Here is a 19977-nt window from a genome sequence, read left to right on the forward strand (position 1 = left end):
TGTGCCTGTTGGCCATCTGGAGGTCTTCTTTAGAGAAGTGTCTATTCATGTTTTCTGCCCATTTCTTCACTGGATTATTTGTTTTTTGGGGGTGGAGTTTGGTGAGTTCTTTATAGATTTTGGATACTAGCCCTTTGTCGGATATGTCATTTGCAAATATCTTTTCCCATTCTGTTGGTTGCCTTTTAGTTTTTTTGGTTGTTTCCTTTGCATTGAAGAAGTTTTTTATCTTCATGAGGTCCCAATAGTTCATTTTTGCTTTTTTTTTTTTTTTTAAATTTTTTTTTCAACGTTTTTTATTTATTTTTGGGACAGAGAGAGACAGAGCATGAACGGGGGAGGGGCAGAGAGAGAGGGAGACACAGAATCGGAAACAGGCTCCAGGCTCCGAGCCATCAGCCCAGAGCCTGACGCGGGGCTCGAACTCACAGACCGCGAGATCGTGACCTGGTTGAAGTCGGACGCTTAACCGACTGCGCCACCCAGGCGCCCCAGTTCATTTTTGCTTTTAATTCCCTTGCCTTTGGGGATGTGTCAAGTAAAAAATTGTTGTGGCTGAGGTGAGAGAGGTTTTTCCCTGCTTCCTCCTCTAGGGTTTTGATGGTTTCCTGTCTCACATTCAGGTCCTGCATCCATTTTGACTTTACTTTTGTGAATGGTGTAAGAAAGTGGTCTAGTTTCATTCTTCTGCATGTTGCTGTCCAGTTCTCCCTGCACCATTTGTTAAAGAGACTGTCTTTTTTCCATTGGATGTTCTTTCCTGCTTTGTCAAAGATGAGTTGGCCATACTTTTGTGGGTCCAATTCTGGAGTCTCTATTCTAATCCATTGGTCTATGTGTCTGTTTTTGTGCCAATACCATGCTGTCTTGATGATGACAGCTTTGTAGTAGAGGCTAAAGTCTGGGATTGTGATGCCTCTTGCTTTGGTCTTCTTCTTCAAAATTACTTTGGCTATTCAGGGCCTTTTGTGGTTCCATACAAATTTTAGGATTGCTTGTTCTAGCTTCGAGAAGAATGCTGGTGCAATTTTGATTGGGATTGCATTGAATGTGTAGATAGCTTTGGGTAGTATTGACATTTTGACAATATTTATTCTTCCAATCCATGAGCATGGAATGTTTTTCCATTTCTTTATATCTTCTTCAATTTCCTTCCTAAGCTTTCTATAGTTTTCAGCATACAGATCTGTTACATCTTTGGTTAGGTTTATTCCTAGGTATTTTATGCTTCTTGGTGCAATTGTGAGTGGGATCAGTTTCTTTATTTGTCTTTCTGTTGCTTCATTATTAGTGTATAAGAATGCAACTGATTTCTGTACATTGATTTTGTATCCTGCAACTTTGCTGAATTCATGCATCAGTTCTAGTAGACTTTTGTCGGAGTCTATCGGGTTTTCCATGTACAATATCATGTCATCTGCAAAAAGTGAAAGCTTGACTTCATCTTTGCCAATTTTGATGCCTTTGATTTCCTTTTGTTGTCCGATTGCTGATTGTTGTCTGATTTTGCTGTCTGATTGTTGATTCCAACACTATGTCAAACAACAGTGGTGAGAGTGGACATCCTTATCGTGTTCCTGATCTCAGGGGGAAAGCTCTCAGTGTTTCCCCATTAAGGATGATATTAGCTGTGGGCTTTTCATAAATGGCTTTTATGATGTTTAAGTATGTTCCTTCTATCCCGACTTTCTCGAGGGTTTTATTAAGAAATAATGCTGAATGTTGTCAAATGCTTTTTCTGCATCGATTGACAGGATCATATGGTTCTTTTCTTTTCTTTTATGATGTGATGTATCACACTGATTGATTTGTGAATGTTGAATGAGGCCTTCAGCCTAGAAATGAATCCCACTTGATCATGGTGAATAATTCTTTTTACAAGCTGTTGAGTTCAATTTGCTAGTATCTTATTGAGAATTTTTGCATCCATAATCATCAGGGATATTGGCCTGTAGTTCTTTTTTTTTTGCTGGGTCTCTGTCTGGTTTAGGAATCAAAGTAATACTGGCTTCATAGAATGAGTCTGGAAGTTTTCCTTCTGTTTCTATTTCTTGGAACAGCTTGAGAAGGATAGGTATTATCTCTGCTTTAGATGTCTGGTGGAATTCCCCAGGGAAGCCATCTGGTCCTGGACTCTTATTTGTTGGGAGACTTTTGATAACTGATTCAATTTCTTCGCTGGTTATGGGTCTGTTCAAGTTTTCTATTTCTTCCTGTTTGAGTTTTGGACGCGTGTGGGTGCTTAGGAATTTGTCCATTTCTTCCAGGTTGTCCAGTTTGTTGGCATATAATTTTTCATAAATAAATTTCAAAATTTTCATAATTGCTTGTATTTCTGAGGGATTGGTTGTAATAATTCCATTTTCATTCATGATTTTATCATTTGGGTCATCTCCCTTTGCTTTTTGAGAAGCCTGGCTAGAGGTTTATCAATTGTGTTTATTTTTTCAAAAAACCAACTCTTGGTTCCATTGATCTGCTCTACAGTTTTTTTAGATTCTATATTGTCTATTTCTGCTCTGATCTTTATGATTTCTCTTCTTCTTCGGGTTTAGGGTGTCTCTGCTGTTCTGCTTCTATTTCCTTTAGGTGTGCTTTAGATTTTGTATTTGGGATTTTTCTTGTTTCTTGAGATAGGCCTGGATTGCAATGTATTTTCCTCTCAGGACTGCCTTCACTGCATCCCAAAGCATTTGGATTGTTGTATTTTCATTTTCATTTGTTTCCATATATTTTTTTAATGTCTTCTCTAATTGCCTGGTTGACCATTGGTTCTTTAGTAGGGTGTTCTTTAACCTCCATGTTTTTGGAGGTTTTCCAGACTTTTTCCTGTGGTTGACTTCAAGCTTCATAGCATTGTGGTCTGAAAGTGTGCATGGTATGATGTCAAGTCTTTTATACTTATGAAGGCTGGTTTGTGACCCAGTATGTGATCTGGAGAAGGTTCCATGTGCACTTGAGAAGAAAGTATATTCTGTTGCTTTGGGATGCAGTGTTCTAAATATATCTGTCAAGTCCATTTGATCCAATGTATCATTCAGGGCCCTTGTTTCTTTATTGATCCTGTGTCTAGATGATCTATCCCTTGTTGTAAGTGGAGTATTAAAGTCCCCTGCAATTACCACATTCTTATCAATAAGGTTGCTTATGTTGTGATTGTTTTATATATTTGGGGGCTCCCGTATTCGGCGCATAGACATTTATAATTGTTATTTCTTCCTGATGGATAGACTCTGTAATTATTATATAATGCCCTTCTTCATCTCTTGTTACAGCCTTTAATGTAAAGTCTAGTTTGTCTGATATAAGTATGGATACTCCAGCTTTCTTTTGACTTCCAATAGCATGATAGATAGTTCTCCATCCCCTCACTTTCAATCTGAAGGTGTCTTCAGGTCTAAAATGAGTCTCTTGTAGACAGCAAATAGATAGGTCTTGTTTGTTTTTTTTTTTTTTATCCATTCTGATACCCTATGTCTTTTGGTTGGAGCATTTAGTCCATTTACATTCAGTGTTATTACTGAAAGATATGGGTTTAGAGTCATTGTGATGTCTCTAGGTTTCACGCTTTTAGTGAGGTCTCTGGTACTTTGTGGTCCTTGCAACATTTCACTAACAAAATCCCCCTTAGGATCTCTTGTAGGGCTGGTTTAGTGGTGATGAATTCCTTCAGTTTTTGTTTGTTTGGGAAGACCTTTATGTCTCCTTCTATTCTGAATGACAGACTTGCTGGGTAAAGTATTCTCGGCTGCATATTTTTTTTTTATTGATCACATTGAATATTTCCTGCCATTCCTTTCTGGCCTGCCAAGTTTCAGTAGATAGGTCTGTCAATAGTCTTATAGGTTTCCCTTTATATGTTAGGGCCTGTTTATCCCTAGCTGCTTTCAGAATTTTCTCTTTATCCTTGTATTTTGCCAGTTTCACTATGATATGTCATGCAGAAGATCGATTCAAGTTACGTCTGAAAGAAGTTCTCTGTGCCTCTTGGATTTCAATTCCTTTTTCTTTTCCCAGATGAGTGAAGTTCTCAGCTATGATTTGTTCAAGTACACCTTCAGCCCCTTTCTCTCTTCTTCTTCTGGAATTCCTATGATACAGATATTGTTCTGTTTGATTGCATCACTTAGTTCTCTAATTCTCCCCTCACACTCCTGGATTTTTTTATCTTTTTCTCAGCTTCCTTTGTTCCATAATTTTATCTTTTAATTCACCTATTCTTTCCTCTGCCTCTTCAGTCCAAGCTGTGGTTGCCTCCATTTTTATTTTGCAGCTCATTTATAGCATTTTTTAGCTCCTCCCGAGTATTTCTTAGTTCCTTGATCCCTGTAGCAACAGATTCTCTGGTGTCCTCTATACTTTTTCAAGCCCAGCAATTAATTTTATGACTATTATTCTAAATTCACTTTCTGTTATATTGTTTAAATGTTTTTGATCAGTTCTTTAGCTGTCGCTACTTCCTGGAGTTTCTTTTGAGGAGAGTTCTTCTGTTCATCATTTTGGATAATCTCTGGGGTGGCATAGAACTGCAGGGCACTTCCCCTGTGCTGTCTGGAGTAACTTGTGTTGGTGGGTGGGTCTACAGTCAGACCTGATGTCTGTCCCCAGCCCACCACTGGGGCCAGAGTCAGACTGCTGTGTACCTTATCTTCCCCTCTCTGAGGGGCGGGACTCACTGTGGAGTGGTGTGGCTCCTCTCTGGGCTACTTGCACACTGCCAGGCTTGTGGTGCTGCTTTGATGGGATCTGTTGTGTTGTCCGGGTGGATCCACAAGGTGAACAGGGGTGGGAGGGGCAGGCTCAGCTCGCTTTGCCATCGGTGGTCCCCTGTGGGAGGGGCCTTGCAGCACTGGGAGGGAGGCTGACCCGTCGGAGGGATGGATCCACAGAAGCACAGTGTTGGGTGTTGTCTGGTGCAAGCAGGTTAGGGGAACAGGTTCCCTTTGAGGTTTCGGCTGGCAGATGGGAGAGGGAGATGGTGCTGGCCAGGGCCTTTGTTCCCCGCTGAGCTGAGCTTTGTCTTCTGGGGCTCAGCAGCTCTCCCTCCTGGTATCCTCTTGTCCTCCTGCTCTCTGAGCAGAGCTGTTGACTTATAACATTCCAGATGTTAAGTACTGCTGGCTGTCAGAACTCATGCAGTCCAGCCCCTCCGCTTTTGCAAGCCAGACTCAGGGATTCCACCTTGCTGGGTGGGCTTCCCCTCCACTGCCATGGTTCCCTCCTGCCAGTCTGTGTAGCATGCACCGCCTCTCTGCCCTTCCTACCCTCTTCTGTTGGCCTCTTGTCTATGCTTGGCTCTGGAGAGTCCCTTCTGCTAGTCTTCTGGTGGTTTTCTGGGTTTTTAGGCAGGTGTGGGTGGAATTCAAGTGATCAGCAGGACGAGGTGAGCCCAGCCTCCTCCTACGCCGCCATCTTCCAAAAATTATTCATGCGCTTTTATGATTCCATTCTTATTTCAGTATTATTTGTTATAGTTTTGTGAAAATGCTATTTGCATTTTGACAGGGATTGCATTGAGCCTGTAGATTGCTTTGGGTAATGTGGACATTTTGACAATATTAATTCTTCTAACCCATGAGCATGGAATATCTTTCCATTTGTTTGTGTTATCTTTAATTTCTTTCATCAGTATTTTATTTTTTTCAGAGATATTTACAACTATTATATCCTCTGACTGATCCTGATCCTTTGACCGATCCCTTTATCATTATGTACTGTCTTGTTACAGTTTTTGTTTTAAAGTCTATTTTGTCACACATAGTATTGCTAGCCTGGATTTATTTTTCACATTCATTTGCATGGTCAATGTTTTTCCATCCTTTCACTTTCAGTCTGTACGCATTTTTAGATCTGATGTGAGTCTCTTGTAGGAAGCATTATAGATGGGTCTTGGGTTTTTCCCCCCATTTTGATACTCTGTGTCTTTTGAGTGACATGGATTATGAGCATTTAGTCCATTTACATTTAAAGTAATTATTGATAGTTATGTAACTACTGCCATTTAAGATTTTGTTTTCTATTTTTTATTTTTAGTTTTGCTTTGTTCCTTTCTTCTCTTGCTTTTTCTCTGGTCAATGTGTATCTATAGTGTTTTGTTTGGCTCTATTTTTGTGTGTATCTATCACAGGTTTTGGGTTTGTGGTTACCATGAGATTTATATATAACATCATAATACCAGTTTATATTAATTTGATGGTCATTTAAGTTCAAACACATTTAAAAAAAACAAAGAAAATTGTTTTTTCTTTTTCCTTCTTTTCTGTCTTTAGTTTCTTATCCACATTCAAGTATATATTATTTTACATCTTTTTATTCATATTTTTCATATGCATAATTATGCATAATTATGGCCACTTTTGGACTTAAAGAAGTCCCTTTAACATTTCTTGTGAGGTTAGTTTAGTGGTGATTAACTCCTTTATCTTTTGTTTGAGAAACTCTATTATCTCTCTTTCAAATCTGAATGGTAATCTTGCTGGGTAGAGTATTCTTGGCTGTAGGTTTTCTTTCTTTTTGGCACTTTCAATGTATCATACCATTGCCTTCTGGCTTACAAGATTTCTGCTGAAAAATAAGCTAGTAGTCTTATGGGTTTTCCCTTATAGGTAAATTTTTGTTTGTTTTTCTGATTTTAGGATTCTCTATCTTTAACCTTTGAAATTTTAATTATTATGTTCCATGGTGTAGACTTCCTTGTGTTCTCTTGTTTGGGACTCTCTGTACTTCTTGGACTTGGATGTCTATTTTCCTCCCTAGGTTATGGAAGTTTTCAGTTACTATTTCTTCAAATAAGTTTTCTACACTTCCTTCTTCTTCTCCTTTGACGCTAAAATGTTTTTGGGATGCTAATGTTTGTGGGGAAATAGATTCTACTTACATAAATAGGTTAGAAAAAAGCTTAGGGTGGAAAGCCACCACCATAGGACAAAAGTGCCCGAGGATAGCTAGCGAGATACTGTAATGGGATCACGAGTAACTTGTTATATCACCTGCAGGAAATTACTTTCCATCTGACGCCAATATACTATTGTACTTTGATCACAAACTCCACTTGCCCCCAGCCCAGACCGTTTGCTTCCTACACAACTTAATGATTACTGTCTGATTATTTTCTCCACATTCAACTGTGTAAGATCTTATTTTCTTCACGTTTACCACGTGGGTAATATCTTGTGGGCTCAATAAATACAGAGATGAAACCACTGTTTGGGGCTCTTGTCTCCTCCCAGACATTAGCCTCTCTTGTTTTCATTTCTGCATCTGCTCTCTTGCTGGACAAGAGACAACTCCAGACTCATAGTCTACAACAAATGTTTGTTTGCTTTATATTGCCCAGGAAATCTCTTAATCTATCCTTATTTTAAAACACTATTTTCTGTTCAGCTTGTGTGCTTTCCATTACTCTGTCTTCCAGATTACTAGTATGTTTTTCTGAATCCTCTAATCTGTTGATTCCCTCTAGTGTTTTTTTAAATTTTAGTTATTGTATTCTTCAGCTTTGATTGGTTATTTTTAATATTTTCTTCTCTTTATTGGGAGTCTGAGTTCTTCCAATGGTATCTTCAGTCCAGTCAGTATCTTTATGGTAATTACTTAAAATTTTTTTGTCACATAGATTGCTTATCTCTATTTCATTTAATTGTTTTACTGAGGTTTTGTCTTGTTCTTTCCTTTGGACGATATTCCTCTATCTTCCCATTTTGCTTGACGTTCTGTGTTTGTTTCTATGGATTAGATGAAATGGCTACTTCTCCTAAAGTTACAGGAGTGGTCTTGTGTATGCTGACCCCCTATAGACTGTGTGCTTGGTGACTTTTAATGGCTGGCTGGAGCTGTGGCTGTACATGCTAGTTATATTTTGAACTGTGGCTTTTTACAGAGAATAAAGAAAAACTGAATAATTTTAAAAAGAAAAGAGATAAAAGATAAAGAAGAAAAAAGAGAACAAAAAAGAAACAAAAAAATAACAAATTTTAGGATTATTTTTTCTAGCTCTGTGAAAAATTCTAGTGGTATTTTGATAGGGATTGTATTGAATGTGTTGCTTTGGGTAGTATAGATGTTTTAACAATTTGTCCTACCAATCCATGAGCATGGGATGTTATTCCATTTCTTTGTGTCCCTTCAGTTTCTTTCATTAGTGTTTTGTAGTTTTCATAATACAGATCTTTTACCTCTTTGGTTAGGTTTATTCCTAGGTATCTTATGGTTTTTGGTGCAATTATAAATGGAATAGATTCCTTGATTGCTATTTTTGCTGCTTCATATTTGGTGTATAGTAATGCAACAGATTGCTGTATGTTGATTTTGTATCAGGTGACTTTATCGAATCATCCTATGACTTCGTGTATCAGTTCCAGCAATTTTTTTGGTAGAATCTTTCGGGTTTTCAATATAGGGTATCATGTCATCTGCGAATAATGGAAGTTTGACTTCTTCCTTGCTGATTTGGATGCCCTTTATTTTTGTTGTCTGTTGAGGCAAGGACTTCCAGTTCTATGTTAAATAACAGTGGTGAGAGGGGACACCTGTCTTATTCCTTAGCTGTGGGTTTTTTGTAGATAGCCTTTACTATATTGAGGTATGTTACCTCTATCCCTCCTTTGTTGAGGGTCTTTATCATGATTGGATGTTGTACTTTGTCAAAAGCTTCTTTTCTTCATCTATTGAGAAGATCATATGGTTCTTATCAATTCTTTTATTAATGTGGTATATCACATTGCTTGATTTCCAAATATTGAACCACCTTTGCAACCCAGGAATAAATCCCACTTGATTGTGATGAATGATTCTTTTAATGTTCTGTTGGATTCAATTTACTAATATTTTATTGAGAATTTCTACATCCATGTCTATCAGGGATATTGGCCTATAGTTCTCTTTTTCAGTGGAATATTTGTGCAGTTTTGGAATCATGGTAACATTGGACTTCTTACACCATACACAAAAAATGGATGAAAGATCTAACCGTGAGACAGAAAACCACAAAAGTCCTTCAGGGGAACACACCTCTTTGACATCGACCTCTTTGACATCAGCCATAGCAACTTCTTACTTGATATGTTTTATGAGGTAAGGGTAACAAAGCAAAAATAAACTTTTCATTGGGACCTCATCAAGATAAAAAGCTTCTGCACAGCGAAGGAAACAGTAAACAAAACTAAAAGGCAACCTTCAGAATGAGAGAATATATTTGAAAATGACATATTTGATAAATAGTTAGTATCTAAAATCCATAAAGAACTTAACAAACTCAACACCCAAAAGACAAACAATTCAGGTAAGAAATGAGAAGAAGACTTGAATAGACATTTTTCCAAAGAAGACATCAAGGCAGCTAACAGACACATGAAAAGATGCTGAACATCACTCATCATTGGGAAATGCAAATCAAAACTACAATGAGATATCACCTCACACTAGCCAGACTGGATAAAACTAACAACACATGAAACACCAGGTGTTGGAGAGGATGCAGAGAAAGAGGAACGCTCATGCACTGTTAGAAATGCAAACTGGTGCAGCCATTCTGCAAAACAGTATTTAAAAAGTTAAAAATAGAACTACCTTATGAGCCAGCAATTACACTACTATGTATTTACCCAAAGGATAGAAAAATACTCATTTGAAGGGATATATGTACCCCTATGTTTATAGCAGCATTATCAACAGCCAAATTATGGAAAGAGCCCAATGTCCATCAACTGATGAATGTATAAAGAAAGGTGGTGTATGTATATATATATATATATATATATATATATATATATACACACACACACACACACACACACACACACACACACACACACACAATAGAATATTACTCAGCCATCAAAAAGAATGAAATCTTGCCATTTGCATTGAAGTGGATGGAGCTAGAGAGTATTATGCTAAGTGAAGTAAGTCAAAGAAAGACAAATACTACAAAATTTCACTCATATGTGGAAATTAAGAAACAAAACACGTGAACATAGGGGTGAGAAAAACAAGAGGCAAACCAGGAAACAGAGTTCTAACTATAGAGAACAAACTGAAGGTCCTGGAGGGGAGGTTGGTGGGAATGATGGGTTAATTCAGTGATAGGCATTAAGGAGGGCATTTGTTATGATAATCACTGGCTGTTGTATATAAGTGATTAATCACTAATTCTATATCTGAAACTAATACTACACTGTATGTTAATGAGCTGGAATTTAAATAAAAACTTGAAAGAAAAAAAGATAAAAAATAAAAAATAAGACAAATTTTAATAAGTATAGAATGAAAATATTAAAAACTAACAACAACAAAACACAAAGCTGCAGCTTGTTTTCTGTCCCTCAGCACCACAGAACAGCTGGCATGGGCTTGTGGACCCTGGGCTCACTCAGGTTGCAAGCTCAACATAGCCAAACCTTGCTCTGGTCTGGAGGTGGAGGTGGGTAAGAATGTTCCCAGAGTTCCTCAGTCCTTTTAAACCAAGGCTTTTTTTTTTCCCCTATGCCCAGTGTGACTGGGGCTGGTGTGAGAGTTTCAGGATCCTGATCAGAGGGACTGAGGAGTTTATGTTCTCATCCCACCTTGGAAGCCTGGACCAGAACAGAGTCGGGATATCATGGCAAGTGGGTTGGTCATCTCGATGTGATCTTGATGTGATGTAGCTCCTCCACTGCTTAGCACAATTCTAGTGTTGCCTCTTTTATAGGTAGTTGCCCTTTTAAACCGTGTGTGTGTGTGTGTGTGTGTGTGTGTGTGTGTTTTCCTGTGCCCAAGGACAGAAGGATCTATTGTTGGTCTCTCAGAACTACCCCGTCCCAGTGCTGTTCACAGAGTTGGGGGGGGGGTTCCCTTTGTTACCATGTCTCTGTCTCTCTTGCTGTTCTCTTGCCATTCTCCCTGCCTTAGGCTGGGAGCTGTTTAGTAGCTGTTTAGTCAGCCCTCAGTACTTCTTCAGGAAGAATTGTTCTATTAATAGGTATAATTGGTGTGTTCTGTGGAGGACGGAGTTTAGAGTCTTCTTATGTTACCATCTTGAACTGGAATTCCTTTATTCAACACTGTGGGTTCAACTTTGGACCATGGTTTTCTGATCTGGATCTTCTCTTTGATTAGATGCCACTTCAATTTCAACATCATCCATCATCAGGAGAGGCTAGGATTTCTCTAAACCAGTATCTGTCTCCTTTAAGTTTCATAATCCTTTCTTCTGTTTCTCTCTCTCCTCTCACATACACTACATTTTACTTAAGGCAACAAGAAGTCAGGCAGCTCCTTCACCAACTCACCTGAAAATATTTCATTTAACCAGCTCATTAGTAACATTTTCTGTTTCCCACATTACTGTTAAGTGATGGTGTTGACAGACTTTGTATCTTAAATAACAAGTACTTCTTTCCTCCCAGTTTTCAGTTAACAGTTCTTCACTTCCCTTTAGGCCTTCAAAGGCAACCATCTCCAAGATCACTAGGTTTCTGCTAACAGCCTACTGTAGGCCCTTTAGGCTTCCAGTGTCCCCTCACTTCCCAATCCTAAAACTACTCCCACATTTATTGGTTTTTTGTTATGGCAGCATCCCATTTTCAGGTACCAATATCTATTTATCTATTGCTCAGTAATAAATTACCCAAACTTAGTGACTTAAAACAATATTTATTTTTCCTCACAGTTTCTGGCCTCATAAACTCGGGACCTCTGGCTCAGGATTTGTCTTGATTTTGCATTCAAAATGTTGACAAGAGCTACAGTCATCTGAAAGGCTCACTGGGAGTGGAAGACCCACTTTAAAAGTGACTCACTCAACTGGCTGGCAAGTTGGTTCTGGTTGTTGGAGAAAGGACTCAGTTAATCCCATGTGGGCCTCTTTTCAGTCATTTAGGCGACTGAGTATACTCACAGCATGGCAGTTGACTTAGCCAGAGTAAACAACCCAAGAGACCAAAGTGAAGCCTCAATGCATTTTATGACTTAGTCTTAGAAAGCAGTCATTTCACTTCTGCAGTCCTTGACTGCTCATACAGGTCAGGCCTATTCAGAGGCATGAAAATCAGGAGATGTGTGTCATTGAGGATCATCTTTGAGGCTGTCTACTACCTTTTGTGATATAATCTATGTTATTTTCCTAGTGGCTAGAAGGAGTTGTCTTGTGGGGTGGATCTTCAAGGAAGAGAGAAAGAAATCCTAGCCTTGAACAGGGAGGAGTGAACCATTTCTGCAGGCGAAGGGTTCAGGAGAAAATGGGACTTGAGATTTTTGCATCCTAGATTTCCTATCCTATGTCTCCATAGTCCATTCTCTCCAAATCAATGCCTTAATCCTGGGAGAGTAGACTTTCCTAAATTAAAATTTTAACTTTTTCTAAAGCTTGCTATTCTTATGATTAAGTCTATGGCTTAGTTCTCAGCTTTTCTGCTCTTGGGTGCTGGAAATGAAAATCTCTTCATGTGCTTCCTGGAAGGCTGACTAGATTTCAGTTAGCCTCCGATGGTTAATCATAGACAGCCTTTAATTTTCTGTCTCCAGTCTATCAGTTCCCCCCAAAACAGCCACCCATCCCATGGTACCTATAATTACTTCACCCATATTTTTCACATGCTTGATACATGACACCAACTAATGGATTTCTTTCCCTGGAATACATCCCAGTTCAACACCTATGGACACTGCACTGCTACCTTGTATCTCATCATCTGCTTTCTCAGTCCACTCAGGTACCAACTATCCCTAATTAAGTTCCCTGGGAAGTACACTCTAAGACAGAAGTTAGTATCCAGGAAGTTTACAAAAGATGGAAATTAGCATGGAGGAGTGTTCCTGAGATCAACATCTGAGTGAAGACAAGAAGGTTTGGGAGAGAGAATAGTTGGGCCAACTCCTCAAGGAAATGCATTTGATTCTGTGTGAGGTGACTCTGTTCAGGTGAGGTTATTGTTGGAGAGGGTGGCCAGTATCCACAGTGGCCATGTTTTCAGAGAGTTCAAATGAATAACTTACCCAAAGTGTTTTTCCTCCCCCACTTATTCTTTAATTACTGTATCATCACCCTATTTGTTTTCCCAATGGCATTGACTGTATGCTGTAATTACCCTGTTTGTTCACTTCTCAACCCACTTTCATTCATACTAGAATGTAAGCTCCTTGAGAGCATGGGTCTAATCTGGATTTTTCATCACATATATCCCCAGTGTCAATAATGAATGAATGAATGAATGAATGGAGTGATACATAGAAGGACCTTGGTTCTTCTGGGCATTTTCATGAGAATCTGAAGGAGTCACATCAGAGTGGCTTCTCAGGGAAAATCTGGTAGGAAAATTATGAAGAGAGAAATAAGGGGGGCCAAGGTAACTACAGCTGGGGAAATGGTCACAGACCATGTGTTCCTTAGGTCAACACCCTCCAGCCCTAATCTATACTGATATCCACAAAAATGTTGGATGTGACTACATTTCCTGAGAAAACCAGGGAGAAGAGTGAGTTTTGCATTTGGGTTGATGTAACCAAAACAGAGAAAGCATATAGCATACTGGAGGCAAAGGGTACGACAAGAGTATACTCATCTCCAAATTTAGCTGAATTAGCATGGAGGGCTTTGGGTTTCCATAGGCTGTGCGGTTAAGAGTTCAAACCAAGCTTAGGTAGACCTTTGAGAGGCAACGGAATGACAGCCAATACAGGTTACCTGAATACTACATACCTACAGTTGGTGCAGATAAATTAAGAGATTAAAAGCCCTCCCTTGATGAACTCCTTGACAGGGGAAAGATTACATAATAGATAAATGCAAAGTATTTATGAACAGAAATTAATGCTTACACACTCAAATCATTCATCTCCAATAGACTCTACTTTTTAAAATGAGAGAATTTGTGGAAGATACCATATAGCTTATAGAAAACCTGACTCTATTCTGGGGGAAGGAGAAAAAGATTTGACTTTTTATTATATACTGAAAAAAAATGATTTTTTTTTATCTTTCTCAAAGATCAAAAGGATGGCTGTGATCTTTTATTAGCATGTGATCTTTTTCTTGTATTTCTAGTAATAATCATTTACAGTGAACACTAAACTAAATTTCAGTCCTACCAAGAAGAAAAAATTTGAAACAATACCTTGCACAAATGTTTGATTTGGATACCTGCCACCAAATTAGTAGGTTCTGCTTCAAAATACTTGCTTTCATTTGTCTCATAAAATTGCCTTCTTTCCTTTTTTCCCTTAGGTGCTTCCCCAAACCAGTAAGAGCGCTAAAAAAAAAAGAGGGGAATGAATGTGACATTACTGCAATGGTAGTGAAAAATGATTCATTATAAAATACTCTAGCCTGTTATCTTTTGTACTGAGATGGATTGCTGAAATTTTTTTGTGATTAAATTTTGGAGCTAATTGGCTATAATTTGCATTCCCGGGCATAAAAGCAGACTACTCTATGAAAATTATAAGTGTCCAAGAGGGACAAAAGAAAATTACTCCAAAATGAGGTCATGGCAAAAATGATTGTATCATTTTTTGTCATATCTTCTCTTAGCAGATAAGGAAAGGAATCAAGAAAAAGAATGAGCCATCATGCTATAGTTCTGACTCCAAGAGATCTGTGCTAACCAAGGATAAAAAGCAGTCCCCAGATGGGGGACTTAACTAAACTTTTTTTTTTTTTTTTTACCACCCAAAGACCCATCCTATATTACTTTCTTTATGCCTGAGTTTAATCCTTTATGAAATACTTGCCTGTAAATGTGATGGATTACTCAGAGTTTGTAAAGTTTGAGGTAATAGGCCATGATCTACAGATTATTTATATTTATATATACTGGATGCTTTAAAGTATAATAGGAAAAGGCCAGTGAATGGCTGGAGTAAGTAGAATGATTCTTTCACCTGATCTATTGGTTCAAGTATAGACAGCGCAAAATTAACTCATGGTAGCTTTTACAGAAATTACAATACATATTCATAAGGACTGTGGCCTTTCTCAGTAACACAAGCATTAGAACTCACCAGCAAGAAAAAGTTCCATGGCTTGGGCACACCATACTCCCCTGGAAAGACAGCTTCTATATACCAGGCCACAAGACCATATAAGAAAGCATCAAATAAAAACATTCCCAGTATGTGGGCAAAGCCAAAGTTCTCCATTTTGGGTGGTGAGAAGATGTTGCTCCATTTAATTCCAATTTCTAAGAGACAACAGTTGACATTTAATTTAGGTGCCAACCACACTAAAACAGTTATCCATCTGCATCATAATTAAACAGTGAAGAGAAAAGGTGTTAATATTTTCTAGAAATTCCTACTATAGTCAGTTACTTTCTAATACCACTAGAATTTAGGACATTTGAGAAAGTAATCATTTAAGATGTTTTCTAATGTGCCAGAAACAATCAGTTATGAGTGAAACCAAAACAAAATACATATACTAAAAACTCAGGAATATAAGTTTTAAGAAAAATAAGGAAGCCCCTATGGGTTAAGACACTGACTCCTTTCTCTCAATCCCTCCTCATGCTAAATGTTCACTGAAAAATATAATTTTGGAAAACATAATCATTGAAAAGCAGAAATAAATGCTATCTACAGAAGAGAAGACTAGAAGAATTTTTGCATAGACATTGCACTGATGAAAAAAGGAAGACTGAAAGGTGCTAAAAGCAGACCTGTGCTGCTTCCTCTCCTAGCATCAAAGAGCAGCGAGGAACTCCAAATGGAGTAAATGAATAAATTTATGCAGAGAATGTGGAGGAACTCATGTGCTACAGGTGGTGGTATGAAGTAATATCATTTTTTGAAGGACAGTTTAACAATATTAATCAACTTTAAAACTGTGAATATCTTATGAGAATATGGCCAAATTTACAAGGTAAATACTCACTCTCCATTTCTGCCTTGACTAGGAATTTAGTTCCCAGCCCCATTGCGATATTTGAGCTGAGACAGGAAGCCAGCTTCTGGGTGAATGTCATTTCTGCAAAGTTTATAGAGACAGTAACAACTGGAAAGTAGGTAACGAGATAAATGAAACCTCCAACAGAAACAGCAAAATGTACTGGAAATAAAAAGGAAATTATGAGGTCAATTTAAGCAATATGCAAAAGCCTCAACTACAAATATTTTGTAGGATGTATGTAATAAAATAAGCACATTGAGAATAAAAATTTGTTTTGTTCACCATTGCTTCCTCAGCACATTATATAATACTTGGCACTTCCTAAGTGCTGAAAAGTATTTTTTGAATGAATAAAAGTCTGAAATTAAACATTTTAGTAACTGATTTTTCTGGAATTTGCCATTCTATATGTAGTAACTATAAATATTATAGCTCTTAATAGAAATTTTACATATTTATTATCACTCAGCATAAAAAAATTATAAATGTAAATACTGTTATTATGGTATCAGAAAATATCTAGATTCTATTTCCAGACACTATGAGATTCAGTCTATGTCATAATACTGGGGGAAAAGAAGTATACTTGAATAAACAGAAATACAAAGTTGGTCTTAAAAAGCCAGATATGGTTTAGAATATGAAGAGTTCCAAAAATGTGACTCTGATAAAACACCAAAAAGAAAATCCCTGTTAAGAAACCAATTAATGTCATTGAGAAGCAAAATTTAGCATCTAAATAAAAATTGGATATTATGAAATACAACATATTATCCCACTATTAGGAATGATTCTTGCTTTTCTTCTTTACCTCACTCCACATACCATATTCAGCAACTAGAACAATTATGTTTTATGTACTCATCTTTATGTACATGTCTTATGTACATGTACATCTTATGTACATGTCTGTTATTTTCTAAAATTAAAATTATAAAGAGAATGAGAGGGGACAAATAAGGGATAATAAAGGCAATATATCAGATGCACCTGATAAAAAAGAATCAAAGTATATACGGCAAAAAGTAACAGATTCTAGAATAAATATGCAAATTTACAACCATAGTAGAAATGTTAACCAACTTTCTTCAGATTAACAAACTTGGCCTAAATGAAAATACATGTCAACTACCCCAAACAACCTCATCATATATATTTTTTCAAACAGACTTGGAATATTAATCAAAAAAACTAGACATTAACTAGGTCATAAAATAAATCTTAACAAATTTTAAAGGATTTAAATTAAATTGGGAATCAATAACCAGAAGATGACTAAAAAATCCAGTATGTTGAGAAATTAAGACACACATCTTTGAATAATTCTCAATTAAAGAAGGAAATTACAAGGAAAATTATAAAACATTTTAAAGTAATAGCTCAGGGGTGCCTGGGTGGCTCAGTTGGTTAAGCCTCCGACTGCAGCTCAGGTCATAATCTTGTGAGTTCAAGTTCCATATCAGGCTCTGTGGTGACAGCTCAGAGCCTGGAGCCTGCTTGGGATTCTGTGTCTCCCTCTCCCTGCCTCTCCCCTGCTCATTTTCTCTCTCTCAAAAAAATAAACTCTAAAAAAATATTAAAAAAATAAAGTAACAACCAAAACAAGCTTACTTATCAAAATTTGTGTCATGCAAACCAGTACTAAGAGGGAAATGACTAGCCTTAAATTCATTTATTGAAAGAAATAAGACAAATATTCACTACCAAAAGCTTTAAAAAATGGCAATAAACACAAAGTTTATGGAACGTAAGGGTAAAGATAAAAGCAGAAATTAGAACGAAACTATAGGTAAGACAACCAACAAAGCCAAAAGCTGAATCTCTGTAGAGACTAATAATGCTAACAAACCTGTTATGAAACTGATCAAGAAAAAAGACAGAAGGCACAAATTACCAGTACAAAGAGTAAAAAAGGATATATCATGACAGATACTTACAGACATTAAAAACAGAAGAAACACATATTAAATTGATACTGCACCAATAAATTTCAAAACTAAAAGCATAAATTAAAGAAAACAGAACTTACCAAAATTGAAAGAACTAGAAAACCTGAATGTCCTACAGTCATTAAAGAAATTGAATCAATAATTAAAATCCTTCTCAGTGCTTTTTCAGCAACTTCTAGCAGATATTCAAAGAGGAAATGATTAGGACACTGCACTGAAATTTCCAGAGAGATAGAGATACAGAAAAAGAGGATATCCTTCCTAAGTACTTTTATAAAACTACCATAACTTGATATCAAAATCAAACAAAGGCAGTACAAAAAAGGAAATTATAGAGCAATTTCACTACTGAACATATAGGTAAAAATCTTAAACTAAATAGTAGCAAAATGAATCCAGCCTGTATACAAAGGAAAACATATCTTGACAAACTTATTCTAAGAATATGAGATTGGTATGGGTATTGAGGAGGGCACCTTTTGGGATGAGCACTGGGTGTTGTATGGAAACCAATTTGACAATAAATTTCATATATTGAAAAAAAAGAATATGAGATTGGTATAGCATTTAAAAATCAGCTTATATAATGCACATTAAGAAGAAATATATTTTTACCATCTAAATAAATGCAAATTAAAATGTTAAATAAAACTCAATATCCTTAGCTCAGATAAAATTCTTAAACAGTAAATGAACAGAATCTTTTTAACCTGATAATTATATATCTATATACTTTAAAAGCTTCCAGTCACCTTATACCCTAAAAACTTGTTGTGGACCCCAATTTTAAAGTGGATGTGTGTGTGTGTGGGGGGGGGTTTCCCATACCACCAAGCAAGTCTCCAAGACATTAGCTGGGTGTCACTCAATTTTGACACTATTTATCCCAAGATAGCATCAGATTCCATAGTTTAAGGATTCAGTCCTACAGGGCCATTCCCCCTACCCTGACTTCAGATGCCAGTCACAAGCCCAGATTATTACCTTTGCTTCTGCTGACTGATTATAGATCAGAGGCTCCAAGGACCACTTCCTTAGGCTCAATTAATCTGCTAGAGCAGCTCACACAACTCAGAGAAACATCTTACCAGACCATTAGTTTATTTCAAAACAATACAACACAGGAACTGCCAGATGGAAAGATGCATAAGATAAGGTATAGCACAAAGGCATGGTGCTTCCTTGTCCTCTCCCATTCCACCACTCTCCCCAAATATTCAGATGTTCACCAAACTGGAAGCAATCCTGATCCATCCTTTTGGATTTTTATGGAGGCTTCATACATTAAATAGGCACAATTGATTAAATCATCAGTTATCAATGGATGACTGATTCAACCTCCAGGCCTTCTCCTGGATGCTGGAGGTCAAGGGAGTGAGACTGAGAGTTGCAATCTTCTAATCACATGGTTGGCTCCTGCGGCAACCATCCCCCATCCTTAGGTGCTTTCCAAAAGCCACCTCAATACGTAACAAAAGACATCTCTGCTGTCCTCAACACTTCAAAAATTTCAAAGATTTTAAAATCTATGTGCCAGAAAAGGGGACCAAGACCAAATATATATATATATATTTATTATAAATCACAATGTCACATATCAAATGGTAAACTGTTAAAATGTTTCTTTTAGGCAGAGAACTCCAAAACTGTATTCTACTAAACAATGAGTAAACTGACAAATATAAGCTTGATTGGTTCAAGCTGTCAGAATCAGCTGATTTTTTGGAGGTCTGGAATGTTATTTTTAACACTTATAAGCACGAGGGAAATGCTTAAATAAAGAAAAAAAGCTGACAACTTTCAGTAAAACAACATTATGGTGTTTTTTTCTTTTCTTTTTTTTTTTTTTTTTTAAATTTTTTTTTCAACGTTTTTTATTTATTTTTGGGACAGAGAGAGACAGAGCATGAACAGGGGAGGGGCAGAGAGAGAGGGAGACACAGAATCGGAAACAGGCTCCAGGCTCTGAGCCATCAGCCCAGAGCCTGACGCGGGGCTCGAACTCACGGACCGTGAGATCGTGACCTGGCTGAAGTCGGACGCTTAACCGACTGCGCCACCCAGGCGCCCCTATGGTGTTTTTTTCTTAACTGCCTACCATCACTGACTCCCCAGCTCAGTGCCAACCATGGGGATGGTGTCTACCTTCCTGATATGGCTTGCTGT

The 19977-nt window shown here is 37.4% G+C and overlaps 1 protein-coding gene across 3 annotated transcripts in view; it reads right to left on the reverse strand.

The window, feature by feature from the left end:
• LOC132689750 (phospholipid-transporting ATPase ABCA3-like) overlaps positions 1–19977 on the reverse strand; it is a 175298-nt gene that overhangs the window by 105321 nt on the left and 50000 nt on the right. For all 3 annotated transcript variants that reach the window (XM_078440518.2, XM_078440517.2, XM_078440516.2), the window contains exons 10-12: positions 15848–16021; positions 14977–15155; positions 14091–14225 (exon numbers count right to left, since the gene is read on the reverse strand). In XM_078440518.2, coding sequence (XP_078296644.2) covers positions 14091–14225; positions 14977–15155; positions 15848–16021 — 488 coding nt within the window. The remainder of the gene's footprint in view (positions 1–14090; positions 14226–14976; positions 15156–15847; positions 16022–19977) is intronic.

The sequence above is a fragment of the Panthera onca genome, chromosome E3 (genome assembly GCF_046562875.1).
Source record: "Panthera onca isolate mPanOnc1 chromosome E3, mPanOnc1 haplotype 2, whole genome shotgun sequence".
NCBI classification, from domain to species: domain Eukaryota; kingdom Metazoa; phylum Chordata; class Mammalia; order Carnivora; family Felidae; genus Panthera; species Panthera onca.